Source organism: Peromyscus californicus, unplaced genomic scaffold (genome assembly GCF_007827085.1).
Source record: "Peromyscus californicus insignis strain IS unplaced genomic scaffold, ASM782708v3 Scaffold_21__1_contigs__length_65335640, whole genome shotgun sequence".
Lineage (NCBI taxonomy): Eukaryota > Metazoa > Chordata > Mammalia > Rodentia > Cricetidae > Peromyscus > Peromyscus californicus.
The window spans coordinates 31,547,608-31,567,334 of NW_026294514.1; the positions used below are offsets into that span (position 1 = coordinate 31,547,608).

Below are 19,727 nucleotides of genomic sequence, written 5' to 3' on the forward strand. Positions count from 1 at the left end.
CCAAATCACACAAGCCCAAAACACAAAGAGAAGGTTAAAGAAAGCCAGGCATACTTTGTTAAAGAAGACAGGAAATGTGTAATTCTGCAATAGTTCTATTCTAGATAGTGAATGAGGAGAAAACCCAACAACCTCGTTCTTAAAAGAGGTTTGAATCAGCTGTCTGAAATCTTGATTTCTATTAGACTGTCACATCAACCAGATGTCCTAATGGTTAAATGTTGGTGTGCTTTGATTTTAATAACTTCTGTATGCTGTCACCATTTATTATTTTTCTTTTGAGGTGCAAGACAGTCATCAAAAAGCATTGCATTTTTTATGTTCCTGGAACAGCTTTAAAATACTAAGGTTCTACATTCCAGGAAGTTATACTTTTTTAGATAGTATTCTTTGAGTGATAATTGATATTATGACACACACAGTGATATTGTGTGTCACTCCTTTGACAGGATAAAAAATAGCCAAATGGGCAAGAACCAAGTGACCCCCAAGGTTACCATGAGGACTGGGGATCTCTAGCTCCAGGATAGAACGTTCACCTGAGGTTACCACGAGGACTGGGGATCTCTAGCTCCATGACAGAATGCTCACCTGAGGTTACCACGAGGACTGGGGATCTCTAGCTCCATGACAGAATGCTCACCTGAGGTTACCACGAGGACTGGGGATCTCTAGCTCCAGGATAGAATGCTCACATGAGGTTACCACGAGGACTGGGGATCTATAGCTCCAGGATAGAATGCTCACCTGAGGTTACCACGAGGAAGCGGCTCTGAGAACTGTACTGTCAGGAGTCCTGAGCCTGTTTGCGTTGTAGAGCAAATGTATGGCAACAGGACTGAATGGGGATGAGAGCAAACATGGTTATGGCTCCAGGTATTTCTTCCACACACTGAGCGCATCATCACTGAGTGAGTGTCTTAGCACCGAGAAGACACACTGGTTCATCTTGGCATGGGTCTTAGCTCATCAATAGTGTGAAAAGAAAAGCAGACGGGTGATTTAAGGAATGCCTGCCTGAATAGGTTGCAGTTAAGATGAGACCTGAACAAGATCTAGCAAACTTGGATAAAGAACCTTCTGAGCAGGAAGACAGAGTAGTGGGTCCCAGATAAGAGTGAGCTCAGCTGAGTGAGGGACTTGGGGTGGATCATTTAAGGATCCCGGAGAGGGCACCCTCTTCCCCTATTCTGGCATTTCTGAAGAACAGAAAGGATGGGGTTGAGTTTTAATATGTGAGTTTGGAAAGGGGTTTGCAAGGGTCACAGAGGCTTATAGCTTCCGGTCCTGGGCCTCAGTGCTACTAGAAAGGAAGCAGCCTGCAGTCTGAAGTAAGGGACCTTGCTTGTGTGTTTGTAGGGATAAGAGTGGTGTGAATTGTGGGAGGGGAAGGCTGGAGGGGCAGGAGGAGGGAAGAGAGGGGCATCTGTGGTTGGTATGTAAGATGAATAAAAAATTCCTTAATAAAAAAAAAGGTGGTGTGAATTATGGAGAAGATGGCCTGGCGTGACAGTAATGGACATGAAAGAAATCAGGCTGTATTTGTAGATAAGTTGATAGACTCTGGATAGATTTAGAGATGAGACTGAAGATGAACGTTAAGGCTAATAACTTACTGCGCACATAGGAATAATGTAGAGCTGAGTAGTGAAAAGGGGGCGAGTGAGAGAACTTTCGGTTTGGGACTTGCTGAGTTTGGTCTGTCTGTCAGATACCTTGTTGAACAAGTAAAAACAGGTGGCTGTAGTGGAGGTGGGAATTTGAGGAGCTGTTTGAAGCAGTCCTTGGGAGTCTGGCTTTTTTTGTTTTGTTTTTTTTGTTTTTCGAGACAGGGTTTCTCTGTGTAGCTTTGCGCCTTTCCTGGAACTCACTCTGTAGCCCAGGCTGGCCTCAAACTCACAGAGATCCTCCTGAGTGCTGGGATTAAAGGCGTGCGCCACCACCGCCCGGTGGGAGTCTGGCTTTTGTCAGGGACATCCAACCATGTGGACTGCAGAATGTGAGTACCGGTGTATGTGGGTTATTCAGTTTGGTGGTAGAAGGTTTAAGAGTGTCTGTTTAATTTCTGATGGTTTAGTGAAGTGGGCGACAATGATTGTTGTTTCCAGTTAGAGGGAGGGTATTTAAAGAGAGAAAAACCTTACAATTATTAGAGGATGAGAAAATGAATAACTGGGGAAGTGTCTTAGACTGTGGGCTGATGAAATCTGTGGTCCTGCATTTAGTGAGGTTCATGTTCTTCTGCAGCAGTGTTTAATGGCATAGGCAGAGGGTTAAATTAATGCGTTTAGTTTTGGGTTAGCCATAGGAACAGTTAGGATTAGAAACTGCAGGATGAGCCAGATACGGATGGGTAGACAGTGTCCACAAATGTAACCTTTGTGAGAAAGATAATTAATTAGGACACTCAGTGCCTTAAATAATGAAACCCAGGTTTCCCTTATATTTCTTTTCTTTCTTTCTTTCTTTCTTTCTTTCTTTCTTTCTTTCTTTCTTTCTTTCTTTCTTTCTTTCTTTCTTTCTTTCTTTCTTTCTTTCTTTCTTTCTTTCTTTCTTTCTTTCTTTCTTTCTCTCTCTCTCTCTCTCTCTCTCTCTCTTTCTTTCTTTCTTTCTTTCTTTCTTCTTTCTTTCCTTTCTCTCTCTCTCTCCCTCCCTCCCTCCCTCCCTCCTTCCTTCCTTCCTTCCTTCCTGACAGGTTTTTGCTATGTAGTCTTGACTGTTCTGGAACTCAGTGTAGACCAGGCTGGTCTTGACCTTAGAGAGATCTGCTTGCGTCTGCCTCCTGGGTGCTAGGATTAAAAGTGGGTGCCAGCTAGGCCCGGTTAGTTCTTTTTTTTTTTTCTTTTCCTTTTCTCCCTCCCTCCCTCCCTCCCTCCCTCCCTCCCTCCTTCCTTCCTTCCTTCCTTCCTTCCTTTGTGGCCTGAATTTTCGTTATGTAGCCTGGGCTGGCCTAAGATTCAAGGCAATCCTTTCCTTCAGCCAGCTGAGTACTGGGATTATAGACATGGGCACTTGAATTAAATTCTAGAATTTCATTTCTTTGTGAGATGGTGGCATCATCACATGAGTTTATATATTTGGGTTGTATATTAAGTGACTTTTCCACGTTCTTAGACAATGGTAAAGCTGGTCATTTAGGTTTAGAATCTAGGCAGGTGCCCCATTCTTATCTTGGAGTTTATAGTTCTTAGTAACTATAGTCCGGTTCCTGCACATTTTAGCCAAATTCTCATCTGTCTTCTCACCCACACAGAGCTCCTTTTGAAGTCATTGGAGCTCCCATGCTGAGCATTTCCTGGGGGTGCAGAGCAAGGTGAGAGTTTGGGACTGCTCCAGTTAAAGAAGTGTAATCTTACATCTATACTGACTAGAACACCAGAGGGCACCATTTATTCCCTCATCGATCTAGCCTCTTAGGGAACATTGCATTTTTAGAAATAAATGTGTTCAGATGGTTTTGATTTTAAATTTTAATTTTATGTGTATGAGTGTTTTTGCCTGCATGTATGACTATGCACTACTTGTGTGCCAGGGCCTGTGGAGGCCAGAAGTGGGTGTTGATTGGATCCTCTGGACCTGGAGTTACAGATGCTTGTGAGCCGCCATGTGGGTCCAGGGACTCACGCCAGGGTCCTCTGGAAAAGCAGTCTCTGGGCTATCTCTCTAGTCCCTGTGCTGATGATTTTTAAGATGCTTGAGACACAGATTAGCACAGCCATGCTTGGAAACCAGCTGTATGCATTTGTAGTTTGCTTTTTGTTCAGTTTTTACATATAATGGGGAAATCCTGATTGATTGATTGTCTTTAAGTTGAAAATCCTTAAAGACAGGAATTTGTTAACCAGCTTTAAAAGAAGCTTATTAACGTAAGCTTGGGTAACCTGCACTTCTGACAAATCCAAATAAAATACTGCAGGCTGGTTAAGTATAGGAGGTTTAAACAGAGGGACTGTGAATAATATAACTCAGTCTCCACTTAGTTGTAGAGAGACTTTGTACTTTATCATGATGGATAATTATTCAAATTAAGTGGCCATAAATATTTCTATGAACTTGGACAGTAGGGTCACATTCTAGCTATAGATCACATACCATCTGTTTTTGAAATCCAAAAATTCTCATGCAGAGAATAAGTCAAATTTTTCTCTAAACAAATTATTAGTATAGGGCCATCTGTCTAGGGAATTGACCTTTGTGATTCCTTCAAACATGTTCAGGGTTCTCCCCTACCTCCATCTTGTATAATCCCCAACTCATGGTGACCTCGATCCTTGCACTTGTGAAGTGTCGATTTCAGGCATGCGCCACCACACCAGCTTGTCTTATGGTTCATTAAAATAAGGCCGCACTGCATAAAATAGTGCCTTACTGTATAACTCTGCTGGTCTTGAGCTATATAGATCCTGATGTTTTAGCTCAATTCTGAATAATTTGGAAAACCAGAAATAAAGCCAACTCCCACTTCTGTCATAGTTAAACGCTAACATGGGATTTGGGTTGTCGTAGACAATGTCACAAAGCTATTTTTTAGAGATACATCTTTACTTGAAGCTAATATGTTTTATATTCATATAACTTTCTGGCTATATAAAGTCTGAAATTTGCTCTAATTTCTTCCTGTAAAATAGTATTTTGGCCATGTTAAAAGATATTTGTGTTTTATACTTTGCTTTATCAGGTTATTCTGGGGCACTATAATTGGCTTTCCTATGAAGATGTCTTCATTCGAGCCCTTGACTTTGGAAATGGGTTGCAGATGTTGGGCCAGAAACCAAAGACCAACATCGCCATCTTCTGTGAGACCAGGGCTGAGTGGATGATTGCCGCACAGGCCTGTTTCATGTATAACTTCCAGCGTACGTATGGACGACACTTTTTAAAAGAATGGTTCTTTTTTGTTCTTTTGTTTTTGAGACAGAGTCTCTACATAGCCTTGGCTGTCCTGGAACTCATTGTGAGGTCACCAGGCTGACCTCAAACTCAGAGGTCCACCTGTTTGCCTGCTAAGTGCTGGGAGTAGAGGTGTTTGCCACCACACTTGGCCCTAAAGTAATATTTGAGAGGTTAACTTTCTGATACCAGTTTTTTCTTTTATCTACTTAGTGGAGGGGTGTTTGTTAGGACTCAGATACTCATTCATTCATTCATTCATCTATTTTGAAAAAAAGAATCAGTTTGGGAAGAAACCCTGCTGGTCAGATGTTAAGGGGGGTTTCTGCATCTGGAAAACTAGACCTAACTTACAGGGTCCTTTCTTGGTTACCATCCCTTAGGGACCTTTTTGGACCTACTGCCGTTTTGTTAATCCACTTCTGCTAGTAGCTACAGTTAACCCCTAGAGTACATCCCTGTCATAACTTGGTGGACTTCCAAGCGCTAGGTTACATGGTGAAGAATCTTAGTATGGCTGAAGTTTTTCATGGTGATCATGGTGGCTAGCCCTGCAAAGCAGTCCTGGAAGGTCGGTTGGGAAGTCTGGGTGCCAAAGTCATGGTAAATGAACAGGAAACAAAAACAGTGCTTCGGCAGACTTCTTGTTATGCACTCCTCTGTTTTTCTTTTCTTTTCTAAGAGTTATTTTATTTTATGCAATGGGTACACGCGTTGCTCATGGAGGTCAGAAGAGAGCACTGAATTCCCTTGGGACTGGAGATAGCCACCATGTAGGTGCTGGGAATTGAGCGTGGGTCTTCTGCAAGAAGAGCAAGTGCTCTTAGTTAACCTCTGAGGCACCTGTCCCGCAGTCCCCCCTTTTCTTCTTTCTTTAGTTGAGACCGGGTGTCACTGTGTTCTCTAGCTGGCCTGGAGACCAGCTGGCTTTGAACCCCTGAACCCTGCTTGGGATTAAAGACGTGTACTGCTACACCAAGGCGACTTCCACTTTGTAAACTAGGGACTGCCTTTGTGTTTCCAAGGTTCGAGTTTACACTTTTTTTTTTTTTGGTTTTTCAAGACAGGGTCTCTCTGTAGCTTTGCGCCTTTCCTGGAACTCACTTTGTAGACCAGGCTGGCCTTGAACTCACAGAGATCCGCCTGCCTCTGCCTCCCGAGTGCTGGGATTAAAGGCGTGCGCCACCACCGCCCGGCTTCGAGTTTACACTTCTTTATTGTTTGTCCTTTCACTTCTTTTCCAGTCATACGGAAAGTAAAAAAAAAAAAAAAAAATGAAAAACACTAATTTTTTGTTTTGTTTTGATTTTTTCAGCTGTAGAATAAGCTATACCGCTTATGAATTCCTTTTTTTTTTTTTTTTTTTTTTTGAGCCAGGGTCTCATGTAGCTGGATTAAACTCACTGAGTAATGGAGGGTGACCTCCAGTCTCTCCTCCCAAGTGCTGGGATTACAGGTGTCACCACTACTCCTGGCTCGTGTTATTTGTTGACACGTGATACTTAAAATCTGACATTCAATGTGCTGTCTTACTGGCTTGTCTAGTGGGTCTCAACATGTGGGTCTCAACTCATTTGAGGGTTGGGGGTGGAATGGCCCTTTCATGGGTTGCATAAGACCTTTGGAAAACACAGATACTAACATTATGATTCATAACAATAGCAAAATTACAGTTATGAAGTAGCAATGAAAATAATGTTATAGTTGGGGGGTCACCACAACACAAGGAACTGTATTAAAGGGTCACAGCATTAGGAAGGTTGAGAACCACCTGATTAGACTCAAGTGGCCATAGGTCACTTCACTTAAATCTTCACTTAAAATACTAGAGACCTTGGGAAGGTTAGAGGAAGGGGAGTAGGTAGGATACTGAGTAGTACAGGAGTGATGTCCACAGCCATGGTAGTTTCTCCTCATGGGCTGTGCGTGAGAGCACTCCTTTATGATTCACGTGCACTTCCAGAGGTGCTGCTATGTGATAAGTGTGCCTTTTTTTACGTGTGACCTGTGTTCTTTTCCTCATAGTTGTTACGCTGTATGCTACCCTGGGAGGGCCAGCCATTGTTCACGGACTTAATGAGACCGAGGTGACCAACATCATTACTAGTAAAGAACTCTTGCAGACAAAGCTGAAGGTGAGGACTGCAGTTAACTCTAAGTGGAAATCGCTTTGACTCTTGCCTTGACCAGTCATACTGATTCTCAGTTATCTTTGGGAGGTTTTGTTCTTTTCTTTAGAACATAAAAGTGGATTTAGAACAGAATTAGGAAGTTGCTAAAAACTGTGAACTATACCAGTGTCTGTTGAAAGGATAGCAACTTTATTGTGCTTGTTTTATAGTGTATTTAAGTAAGTTAATAGTTTTGAATGTCTGTAGTTTTTGAATTTGTGTGTCTGTGCTCATGTGCATGCATATGTGTCATGGCACACCTGTGAAAAGTGAGGACAACTGTGGTGATTCCCCTGCAGCCTTTATAGCAGGCAAGGAAAAAAGCAATCCATGAAGAGACAAGAATGAAATTCAGCTCAACCCAATTTTATTGTATCCGGTGCTGGCCCAGGACTTGTAGAGTCTGGCTCAGATCATTTTACTTTATCACAGTACAATTTTTAAAAAATGTATTCAGATAACTCAGTCCCAAGTGCACAACAATTTAAGACATGTTTACATTGAGATTCCTTACAAAGTCCATCTGGCTTCTTTCACAAGAGTGGGTACTGTTGACTCAGAGATAGTGCCCAAGATTTAGGGTCTAGGGAGCTTGTTTGAGCTAAGCATAATGCTTATGGGTGTCCAGATTGGCCTGGCCTAAGTTAACATAGAAGTCACTAAGGCTTTTGTAAAGCACAAATGACCTCACTCCTAAGAGTGGGTTTATGGTCTAAAAACAATGCTCAGGATTTAGGGGAAAGGTCTTGGACAAGTAAAAACATAAAGTCTGGGAGATACCGGCAGAGCCTGTCTCCTCAGACAGCAAAGGATTGCCAGGTTGTAAAACTCCATCATTCCTGGCATTCCAGGAAGAGCAGCTGCGCACCTCATTCCATTGAAAAGGTGAGCTGTGTGTTCAGCCTTCCTGGCTCCTCCAGTGCTTATCTGTGTGCACAAAGCCTTCTTGTCCTCCACAGATAACCTATAGGAGTCAACTCTCCCTCCATTCACCATGAGATTCCTTGTGGGTTTTGTTGAAGATCGTCAGGCCTTACCTCCTGAACCATCTTGCTGGTCCCTCAGCATTTTATATTTTATGTGGATATGTTTTTTGCCTGCATTCCTGTATATGTACCATGTAGGTCAAGTGAAATGCTTGCCTTTGTAAGCACGAGGACCTGAGTTCGATTATAATAAAAGTGTGGTGGTATCTGCTCACAATCCCAGCACTGTGTGAGTGGAATAGGTGGATCCCTGAGGCTTATATTTGTTATGTTCCAGGCGAGAGCATCCTGTGGGGGAAGGCTTGGAGAGCACAGAATTGTTCATAGGCATCCACAGGTGCACACAAAATCTCAACATGGGGAGATGGAAGTTGGAAGATTAGTAGTTCAAAGTCATCCTCAGTTACTTAGTAAAATTGAGGCCAACCTAAGGGGCATGAGATCTTATCTCCTGAAAGAAAGGAAGGAAGGAAGGAAGGAAGGACAAAAGGAAAAACAAGAGGGAGGGGAAAGTAGGGAGAGAGAGAGAGAGAGAGAGAAGAGAGGAAGTAGGGGAAGAAAGGGTTGGAGGAAGGGGTGCCAAGAGGTGTACAGGGTGGTCAGAGACGGGTGCTGGATTCCCTGGAACCAGTTACAGGATGCTATATGGGTGGGTGCTCTAAACCACTCTCCAGACCGCGGAATATTTTAAATTCATTTATGAATCACTGAGTAATGATTTGCTTGAAGATTTTAAGTACTAAAATGGGAGACATTTTATGAAATAATAGGCAAAGGATTCTTGTAATTTCTAGGCAATTTCCCCTGAAAACATTACCGTCTCAGGCATTCTTTCGTTTTTCTTTTTTAGTAAATATACAAGTGTTTTCTCCCTTCTCCCATATGTTCTTGAGGGACTATGGGCTTCCCTATATGTAGTTGGTGTTCTGTGTTTATATGTTCATTTTGTGGAGTAGTAACGTTGTTCATAAGGATTTTATCAAAGAACAGAGTATACATAATACTACAGGACAGTGAGTGTACTCCCCCCACCTTCCTCCCTTCCATCCTTTCTACCTACTCACCCCTCCTTCCTTCTCTCCCATCCTTCCTCCCTCCATCCCTTCCTTCCCAGTCCCACCACTTAACTTTTTGGGGACAGGAAGTCAATTGGTCACTCCATGTGGTAGCTACTCTCACACGTTTTGAACTAGTCACTCAAACTTGGTTAACACATGATGGTGACTGTTGGTGTTTCTTCAGGACATAGTCTCTTTGGTCCCACGTCTGCGGCATATCATAACTGTTGATGGGAAGCCTCCAACCTGGTCTGAGTTCCCCAAGGGCGTCATCGTACACACCATGGCTGCGGTGCAGGCTCTCGGAGTGAAGGCCAACGTGGGTACGTTGTGTGCTCATCATTCCATGTGTGCGTTCTCTGCTCCCCTTGTTCTAGAACCAACCAAAGGTTTGATCCTGGAGTTAGATCACACATCAGCTTTCTAGACTGTCAACTGTAGAAATGGGATCTTCTACAAGTACTTTTATCTAGTCCTTAAAGAGAGACTGAAGGAAAATGCCAGCATTTACTCATTACTGTTCATTTAAATGTGTGTCCCAGTATTGTTTATCCCTCCTTATGTGTTGACTGTTGTTTATTTTGGTTGAATTGTATAAATGAGTGAGAAGGAAGTTGATGATGTAGCTGAGTTCCTCAGAAGTGTATGTTTTTCTGTTCTTCAATATAGAAAACAAAGCTCACAGCAAGCCAGTGCCCTCAGACATTGCAGTAATCATGTATACAAGCGGGTCTACAGGAATCCCAAAGGGAGTCATGATCTCCCACAGCAACATCATTGCTGCTATAACTGGGATGGCGAGAAGGATTCCAAGTCTGGGGTATGTATGTCACGGTCAAATGCAGAGTGACTTTGTATTTGCAGCTGTTAGAGCACAAATGTTCGTGCCATTTTAGTACATGGCCACGGTATCCCCAAGTGTCTACGAAAGTAGACATTTTAGAGAATAGTAATTTAAAGAGTCACACTTTTAAAAAGGTTTATTTTAAAGTGTACGTGTGTGCATGTGTCTCCCCATCCCTGCTCATGAAGCTGCAGAGGCCAGAGTGTCAGATCCCCTTGGAGCTGGAGCTGTGAGTGCCCAGCAGAGGTGCTGAGAACCAGACTGAGGTTCCCTGAGTTGTTAACTCCTGAGCCATCTCTCCAGCCTCTCAAAGTAGTTACATTCATGTAATTTTAAGTGATAGTTCAGTGGTTGAATATTTTAACCATGCAAAGTTCAGCTGACTTTGTAGTTTTAAATACCCTAAATTTAAATTGTTTCAGTCAGGTAGTATTGCTTCCTGATGTACATAGTCATTTTTATATGTTAAGTGCAGTCCTGGTGGGCAGAGAGGTATTCATAGTCAACTGATTGGATTCTGGGAGTGGAGTGGAGTGGAGTGGGCAGAGAAATGACCGAAGAAACCAGACGGGGTGAGAGGAGTTGAGACCGTACTTCAGAGATGAAATCTGTCCTGATGCCTGAGCTGGGACACTGCTCTGCTGTTCTGTTGCCCTTATGCACAGACAGACAGACATTTAGACACATGCACTTAGCTGTGGGACTGAGTTTGGGAATAGAGCTGGAAAACGCAGCATCTCTTTCCCTGTGGACTTTCCTTAGTTGCTCTTCACGTTGTAGATGCAGGGCCATTTCTTGAAAACTGGACGAATGCACATACTGTCTTGCATACGAAGGACCCATCTCCTGGAACAGGCATCTGTTCTATGAGTGTCCCAGTAGGTGCCCACCATCTCAAAAGGGCATCTCCTGTGGTGACATCCTGCAGTTGAAAAGACCCACTAGGCTCTTCTTTTGCCTTAGCACTTTGCTTCTGCGAGAGACCACATTCTGAAAGTGCCTACCTCTGTGGTTTTGGATTGAACTGTAGTTTTTTTTTTTCTTTTTTTGTCTGTCTGACCTGCACCCTATCAGCAGGGAGCTTCGGTGGGTGCATAGCTGTTCCTCTGTGTATCTGGAAGCCTGCTGTGTGCAGAGAACTCCATCACAGTTGCTTTTATCTGTCCTTTCTTTCAGAGAGGAAGATGTATACATTGGATATTTGCCCCTGGCCCATGTTCTAGAATTAAGTGCTGAGCTTGTGTGTCTTTCTCATGGATGCCGAATCGGCTACTCTTCACCACAGACTTTAGCAGATCAGGTAAGTTAAGTATTTGTGATTTGGTATACTAAAACATATTTTTAACATTTCTTTTCCTATCCATTTACAGTATATTGTTTATTATTATTATTATTATTATTATTATTATTATTATCATTATTATTTGGTTTTTCGAGACAAGGTTTCTGTGTAGCTTTGGGAGCCCATTCTGGAACTCGCTCTATAGACCAGGCTGGCCTCAAACTCACAGATCCACTTGCCTCTGCCTCCCAAGTGCTGGGATTAAAGACATGTGCCACCACCGCCCGGCTTTGTTAATTATTTTGAAATAGACCTTTTAGAATATAAATACATTGAAAGGATAAGTTTATCTTATTCTTAGCTTTTGAGCTAAGAATGCCATCAAGTTTTTAAGTTAGGTTTTTTTGTTGTTTTTGGTTTCAAGACAAGCTTTCTCTATGTAGCCTTGGCTGTCCTGGAACTCACTCTGTAGATCATGCTGGTCTTAAACTCACAGAGATCCACCTGCCTCTGCCTCCCTTGTGCTGGGGTTAAATGTTTGCACCACCACCGCCTGACTAAAGTGAAAGGTCTTTATATAGGTTATTTTTTATGTTTTGTAGTCTTCAAAAATAAAAAAAGGAAGCAAAGGAGACACATCCATGTTGAAGCCAACGCTGATGGCCGCTGTTCCGGTAAGAACTGCCTGTTCAGTACCGAGCCGTCCAGAAGTGCTGTCTGTCAGCCACGGGTGATGGAGTGGTAATTGTGACTCTGCTTACTTAGAGTTTTTAGTTCTGATAGACTGTATCGTTAACATGGCTTAGTATCTTGGCAGTAAGGTGGCCGAGTGGGTAAAGTGCTTGTTGTACCAATCTGAGGACCTGAATTCAGTTCCGAGAACCCACGTAATGGTGGAAGAGGAGACCCAACTCTGTATAGTTGTCCTCTGACCTCCTCTACATACACACCATGGCACATGCACCCCAAAAACTGCCCTACATCATATATACGATAATTAGAAGTATTAATCCTAAAATATGAAGATTGCTTATATAATTAATGAACTTGTTTATATATCTAGGAAATCATGGATCGGATCTACAAAAATGTCATGAATAAAGTGAATGAAATGAGTAGTTTTCAACGAAACTTGTTTATTTTGGCCTATAATTATAAGATGGAACAGATTTCAAAAGGCTGTAGTACTCCACTGTGTGACCGGTGAGTAAAGCCACTTCTCTGTTAACGCCAGTTCACTTGGACAGCCCAGGGAAGTGAGGAGGCCTAAATACGTAGTAAATATACGTTAGCATGGGTGTGGTGGCACAGACCTGAAATTTGGGAAGTGAGGGAGGAGGAGCATCTAGAGCCCAAGGCTGAGGGCTGCACATGTCATTCAGTGTTACTGCAGAAAGGATGGACGGTGGGAGAGTGCGAGAGCTGGACTCCAGCGCCACCTTCTGGCCTCTATGTGGGCACACATGATCTTAAAAAAAGTCCAACACTAGCCTGGGCTCCATAGCAACCCATTTTGGGCTGTGTAGCAAGAAATTCATTTGAAAAGTCAAAGGGACTGTAACAATCCATCCTGCATAAGAACTGGAAAATTTTCAGTTATTATTTTTTTGTGTTTAATATTGTACTTACATTTTTAAAGACATGTTTCAAAACACTATTTTATAATGTATTTGGATATGCATATTGCTGTAAATTATCAACTTTTATTTTTAAAGTTTTAAAAGATTGTCACCCATACACTTCACCTATATTTTTACAGTGTTAATAGAGTAGTACTAAATAGTTTGAAAATTATAAAGTGAAAATAGGTTTTTTGTTTGTTTGTTTGTTTTCCAAGACAGGGTTGGCTGTCCTGGAAATCACTCTGTAGACCAGGCTGGCCTTGAACTCACGGAGATCCGCCTGCTGCTGCCTCCCAAGTGCTGGGATTAAAGGCATTCACCACCACCACCTGCCTATATGTTTAAATTTTTTTTTGGATTGGGAATATAAAGATAGTTTTCTGATGCCTTACATTATATATTTTAGGAAGATATGTAGGTTGATAATGGAAAATCTAACACATTTTTTTCTTTTTGAAGACAGGATCTCCCTTCTGAGTGCTCAGGTTAAGAGACTGGATAGCTCACTTGGCAGAGCATCAGTCTTAAGGTGTATGCCACCACATCCTGGCTCAATTCAACTAATAAAATGATTGCCACATATCTACATCCTTTTCAAAATGTTTAACAAACATCAGTTTCCATAGCCTTTGGAGCCTACCCTAGGGTGTGCTTCTCGGTAAGGAGCACCACCACTAAGCTACATTCCCAGCCTCTAGCCTCGCCTCTTACTTGAGTGGGTCAGAAACATATCAAATAGATATTTGAAATACTTTCTTTTAAAAATTTCTCCCAGATAATTTGCCATATTTTAAAAGCTATAATGTTTATTTCAAAGCTTGTATTAGAGTTTTAAAGAGATTGCTATGTAGAAAATATGCATAAGCTGGGCGGTGGTGGCGCATGCCTTTAATCCCAGCACTTGGGAGGTAGAGCCAGGTGGATCTCTGAGTTCAAGGCCAGCCTGGTCTACAGAGCTAGATTCAGGACATGCACCAAAACTTCACAGAGAAATCCTGTCTCAAAAAAAAAACCAAACAAACAAAAAGCATAAATTTCTAATGAATAACTGCAAGCAGAGAATTAACCTCCTTTTAATAAATTATTTGAAGATGTAATAAATGCATTTATCATAACAAATTCTCTGATCATTAAAAAATCTATTAGTATAAACATTTAAATATGTCAATTTTATATTTGAATATTACATGCAAAATAACTGAGAGGAAATGACATTTTCTTTGCTGCTTGTACCATTGATATTTAAGACAGAATGGCTCAAGATAAACTCTTTAATTGACTATATCACTTTGATTACTTAATCTCCAAAGCTCCATATAACAAAACTGAGAGATTAAAGATTTAGAAAATCTCATTCTGTTGGCTTACTTTTCTGTGTATGTAAAGGCACATGGCCAAGGCAGTTTATAAAAGAAAGCATGTAATTGGGGCTTGCTTACAGTTTGAGAGGGTGTAGTCCATGGCCATCATAGTAGGGAGCACGGCAGCAGGCAGGCAGGCACCAACTGGTCACTGGGACAGTAGCCGAGAGCTCCCATCCTAATCCGAAGGCAGCAGGTGGAGGAGCCACCTGGGAATGGTACTAATCCTTCCTAGACAGTTCCAACAGCGGGGAACCAAACATTCAAGTATCTGAGTTTGTGCAGCCAGTTTTCATTCAGATTACCACACTGCTTTAAAAAGTCTTAGAATTTTCTATTGATATTTTTAGCTTTGTTTTCCGGAATGTTCGAAAGCTGCTGGGTGGAAATATTCGTCTTTTATTGTGTGGTGGTGCTCCACTTTCTGCAAAGACACAGCGATTCATGAATATCTGTTTCTGCTGTCCTGTTGGCCAGGGGTATGGACTCACGGAATCAACTGGGGCTGGAACGATTACAGAAGGTAGGTGCTGTAGTCTGAGATGTCCCCTGTGTGCTTGTCAGAGGCTGGAGTACAGCATAGCTTCCCCCCGCCCCCCAATTTGGTATGAATTATTTTGTAAAAATACACGAATAATCGAGCTTTCAAGGTTTTAAATAATAGAATTGTGATTAACTCTGGGTACTGTAATTATTGATAGATATTTTTAGAATGTATTGGATGAGGTGGTAGTTAATTCATCTACTAGAGCTTTTCGTACTATATATTGTCATACGCTATTGAATATTCTGGGAAAGAAGTTTTCCAAGAAGCATTGTTTTGTGCATTTATTTTGTCCCAGCAGTTATATAGACTAGTGTTTTTTTTTTTTTTTTCTTTTTTCTAGTCATTTAGTTAGCAAGGCTCAGACTTAGAAGTGTTTATGGGACTATATATGTGTAGAGAGAAACTGGAGGCAGGTCTAGACGCTGTGACTGCTGCAGCTTACCCCAGTGAAGTGGTAAGCGGTGTGGAGGGAATCCACTACCCTCAGTGCTTCAGGTGGACCCAGCATGCTCTGGGCCTCCCTTCATAGAAGAGCTGTTCTGCTTCCCAGTACTGGAAAAATGGACGCTTCTACCTCATTTTCTAGATACAGCCAGACACTGAACTTGTCAGCTGAGCATTTCTTGGGCTTGTCGTGAGTCTTCAGCGGGCCGGCCACTCTACTTACTTTGCATTACTTCTTCATCTCCCTGCTCTTAGTTTGGTCTTTGTATTTTTGAAAGCTATTTGCAAGTCCTTGTTTGCAAGGAATCAATCACAAATGCATGTATATGCAATTTCTTCTTTGAATCTTTATTTCTCTTTCAGCCAGGCTCTCACTTAGTAGCCCAGGGCTTCAGTTCCATAGCATTCTTTTTATCTTAGTCTCCTCAGTGGTGGGGTTACAGGTGTGAGCCACCACATGTGACAAATAAATCTTAATGTGTTAAATATCAACCTTTTATTTCTGGTATTTGAATGGTCTTTGTTGAGGAATCGGTGTACTAATAATCCATCATTCTGGGGTTTTGCTCCGAGATCTTGGGAGCTATCATCAGTTTTCTTCTGGCTTTCAGCATAACTATGAATTTAAGTAGGGTATGATAGCTGAAGATGATGTCAGGGGTACCACAGCCTTGACATAGTGATATGGGGAAAGATGGGTGGGACAGGTCGTCAGCGTCACAGTGCTGAAGACCTAACAAGGAAGAAGAGCAGGTATAAGCTGTTGTGCTCCACTGTCCTGTAAGATAGGGACTCCCAGCTATGAACTAGGCAGCCAGTCATGAGTGAGCTAGGTCTGTATGTGAGGGCGTGTGATGGGCAGAGAGTCTGGGGACTTAGAGTAGGCATGACTGATTTCACAGGACTCCAAACCATTTGAAACTTCTTTTTTCAATGGTTGTAAGAGGTGACCCTCTAAGAGAAGGCTATGCCCATGTACTTGGGTGTGTTTCACTTTCTGAGGGCCTCTCATTCTCGTAACTCTTTTGCTTAAACTCTGAAAATTTCTTTAGTAAACTCCAAACTCTGCTTCATAAACACAGCAAGTGAAATCAGTTTCAGTAATAATTTAGGTCTTAAAAAAGTTCTGACCAAGCAGTGTACCTGTGCTGAGCAGAGCAAGCATCCTGTGGCTTGCTTCTGTTTGTGAGGATTCTCTTGGGGATGGGGGCGACTATCTAAGGTTTAGGATAAATTGTCATTTTAAATCACTTAGGAAAAGGAAGCAGTTGATTAACTAGTCTTCAAATACGTTTTCCTCTTAGTGTGGGACTACAATACCGGCCGAGTGGGAGCACCATTAGTTTGCTGTGAAATCAAATTGAAGAACTGGGAGGAAGGTAACAGCTTCCTTTAGTCACAGAACATTAACTTGTGTAAGACGGAAATGAGAAATGCACTCTCTTTCCTTTTGTTGCATAGTTTAGAATGTAAAATTCTAAGTGTTCATTCTGTTGATTATATTACCTGTGTTTTATGTAGAGCTGAGCAGATGTACTTAATTTGCATGCTTTAGAATTGATTCTGAAGAATAGAATTATTTTTATTTTGCTTACTATTTGTGTGTGTGTGTGTGTGTGTGTGTGTGTGTGTGTGTGTGTGTGTGTGTGTGTTCATGTGTGTGGAGGCTAGATATCAATCTTGGGTATCATTCCTCAGGAGACTTGTTTACCTTATTTTCTGAAACCGAGACTGTGGGTTAGGCTAGACTGGCCGGCCAGTGAGCCCCAGGAATCTGTCTCTGCCTCCTGAGGACTGAGATGACAAGCCTATGCACCATGCATGGCTTTTTAAATAGGATTTTGGCAGTTGACCCCATGTCTTCTACTTGCACAGTAAGCTCTCTATTGACTGGGCAGTCTTCCCAGTCCTTGCTTATCATTTTATTACATAAATTACATAAAGTAAAAATGATAGCAGAGATTTGAGAACTGTGCTAAGTGAATAGTGTTACTAAGTTAGGAGGGCCAACAAGATGATTCATCAGGTAAAAGCTCAAGACCCGAGGTCAGTCCTTAGAACCCACATGGTTGTAAAATAGAATTAAGTGACAAAGTTGTTCTCTGACCTTTACACATATGCTGCAGTTTATGTATGCACACATATGCACACACACACACACACACAGTCACACAGTGGGGCGGGGGGGGAGGAGGGAGAGAGATTAATATAAAAGAGTGGTCATAATTTTACTTTGTAGAAGAAAAAAAAACACATTTATTTCATATGGATTTTTATATTTTTCCTTTTCCCTGTGGGCTTCAAAGTTTTTTTGAAGGACAAATTGCACTGTAATTCTTTAAGTTTGTTTATTTAAAATAAAAATCATTGTAAAATGTTTGTGTCATATCAAAGTATATAGATTATCTGTGATTTATTGGGACATCACCTTCTTTCTAAAGATTCTAAGGCTCTTATAAAATTTCTCATCTTTTTTGCAGAAGTTAGAAAAATATTCAATGAAGTTTAAGCTCAGAATCGGTCTGAAATTATCTGAAAGAACAAACTTCTAAGTATATAATAGTGTGATTTTATGAAGGGATTTGTTCTGTTATTTATTATTTGGCAGTTCTTTTATCATTTTGCTAGCATGATAAATGGACTGAGTAGAAACTTTGTAATTATTGTATTTTTCCCCCCTTCATTCCTTTTTTTTTTTGAGACAGGGTTTCTTTGTGTAACATCCCTGACTGTCCTGGTACTCATTCTGCAGCCCAGGCTAGCCTTGAACTCACAGAGATCTGTCTGTGTCTGCCTCTGAAATGCTGGGATTAAAGGCTTAAGACACCACTGCCTGCCTAAAACTTTGTAATTATTTTACATAGTAGGTGGAGAATGCTGAAATTTAGAATGTGCTTTTTTCTTGGAATAGTAGCTTAAAAGCGTGGTTACTTATTATTGAACAACTGAGGTTTGTCTCTAGCTTATTGATAAGGTTTAGCCACAGTGTCTACTTCATTGTTCTTGGGACTCTAATTGGTTAAAATAAGATGTGTACTTTGAAACTAATAGTTTTGAATTTTTTTGTAATACCTCTATGGTTTATTTAGGTGGCTATTTTAATACTGATAAACCACATCCCAGAGGTGAAATCCTTATTGGTGGCCAGAATGTGACAATGGGGTACTACAAAAATGAAGCAAAAACAAATACTGATTTCTTTGAAGATGAAAATGGACAGCGGTGGCTCTGCACTGGAGACATTGGAGAGTTTGACCCTGATGGTTGTCTGAAGATTATTGGTGAGTTTATTTCGTCCGTCCTTCCTTTTTAGATTATCTTATTTTATATTACATGGATGACTGTTTTGCCTACATGTATGTTTGTGCACTGTATGTATGCACAATGTCCACTGAGGTTAGAAGAAGGTGTTAAATCCTCTGGAACAGAAGTTACAGATGTTTGTGAGCCACCATGTGGGTGCTGGGAATTAAACACATGTCCTTTGTCAGAGCAGTACATGGTCTTAACAGCTGAGCCATCCTCAGGCCCTGAATCCTTTATTGAAAGTGAGTATTTCTCAGATGCTTTTACAAAGAGGTGCCCGTGTTTAGAGAGACTTTTTAACAGTGAAGGAGCTTATCTCTGTAATAATGAGGCAGGCTCTTATATCATCCTCCAAATACAACATTTTAAAGAGGGACCAAGTGTTCCTAAAGCTTGACACATTCTGGATGAGGTTGTAAAAGCCATTCAGTCACAGATTTGTAATCATTGTCAGTTAACCTTAGTTATTCTCCATGGTTTGTGTAGATACTGATATCACTAAAGTCTAAGTTAGTGTACTAGGGAGTTTTATTGGACTTAGAGGAAGGAGTGTGGGTGAATGGGTGATGGATTACTTACCTGAAGCAGGAATGACTCAAAAACAGGTGCATCAACAGAGGTCCACCCTAGCATGAGTGAGAGCTCACAACAGCTGGAACTCAGGAGCTTCCTGCATGACTTTGCTGGCAGATTGACAAGTTGAAGAAGTGTCTTCTTGGCAACTCAGTTGGCCTAAGCCTCTTCTGGGCAGCTTGGCTTATCTGAGAGTGTCTCTTAGTAGCCTTTACTGCTCACATAAGCTTCAGGAGAGAAGAGTCTAGTGTATCAGTGACTTCCCAGAGCAGTGGTTCTCAACCTTCCTAATGCTGTGACCCTTTGATATAGTTCCTCATGTTGTGACCCCCAACCATAAAATTATTCCAGTGCTACTTCATAACTGAAGTTTTGCTACTGTTATGAACCATAATGTAAATATCTGTTTTCTGATGGTCTCATGCAACCTCCGTGAAAGGGTTGTTTGACCCCCCCAAGGGGTCGCGACCCACAAGTTGAGAACTGTCATAGAGCTTTTGCATTACTTCCTAAGTGAACCTACCTTTGTAACGTCTGAGTCTTGAGGCCCTTCCCTGCAGGATGGAAAGTTTCATCGAATGTTTTATCTTGTAGGAAATTTCTGCACAACACCTGGTCATAACTTGAAGCCCAGAAGGGTATC

At 41.6% G+C, this 19,727-nt stretch overlaps 1 protein-coding gene across 2 annotated transcripts in view; it reads left to right on the top strand.

Annotated features, from left to right (window-relative positions):
- The window catches only part of Acsl3 (acyl-CoA synthetase long chain family member 3), a 60,422-nt gene that overhangs the window by 32,330 nt on the left and 8,365 nt on the right, over positions 1-19,727 (top strand). For both annotated transcript variants that reach the window (XM_052749983.1, XM_052749984.1), the window contains exons 3-12: positions 4,679-4,856; positions 6,916-7,025; positions 9,290-9,428; positions 9,775-9,925; positions 11,126-11,249; positions 11,834-11,905; positions 12,295-12,434; positions 14,565-14,737; positions 16,510-16,584; positions 18,295-18,486. In XM_052749983.1, coding sequence (XP_052605943.1) covers positions 4,679-4,856; positions 6,916-7,025; positions 9,290-9,428; positions 9,775-9,925; positions 11,126-11,249; positions 11,834-11,905; positions 12,295-12,434; positions 14,565-14,737; positions 16,510-16,584; positions 18,295-18,486 — 1,354 coding nt within the window. The remainder of the gene's footprint in view (positions 1-4,678; positions 4,857-6,915; positions 7,026-9,289; positions 9,429-9,774; positions 9,926-11,125; positions 11,250-11,833; positions 11,906-12,294; positions 12,435-14,564; positions 14,738-16,509; positions 16,585-18,294; positions 18,487-19,727) is intronic.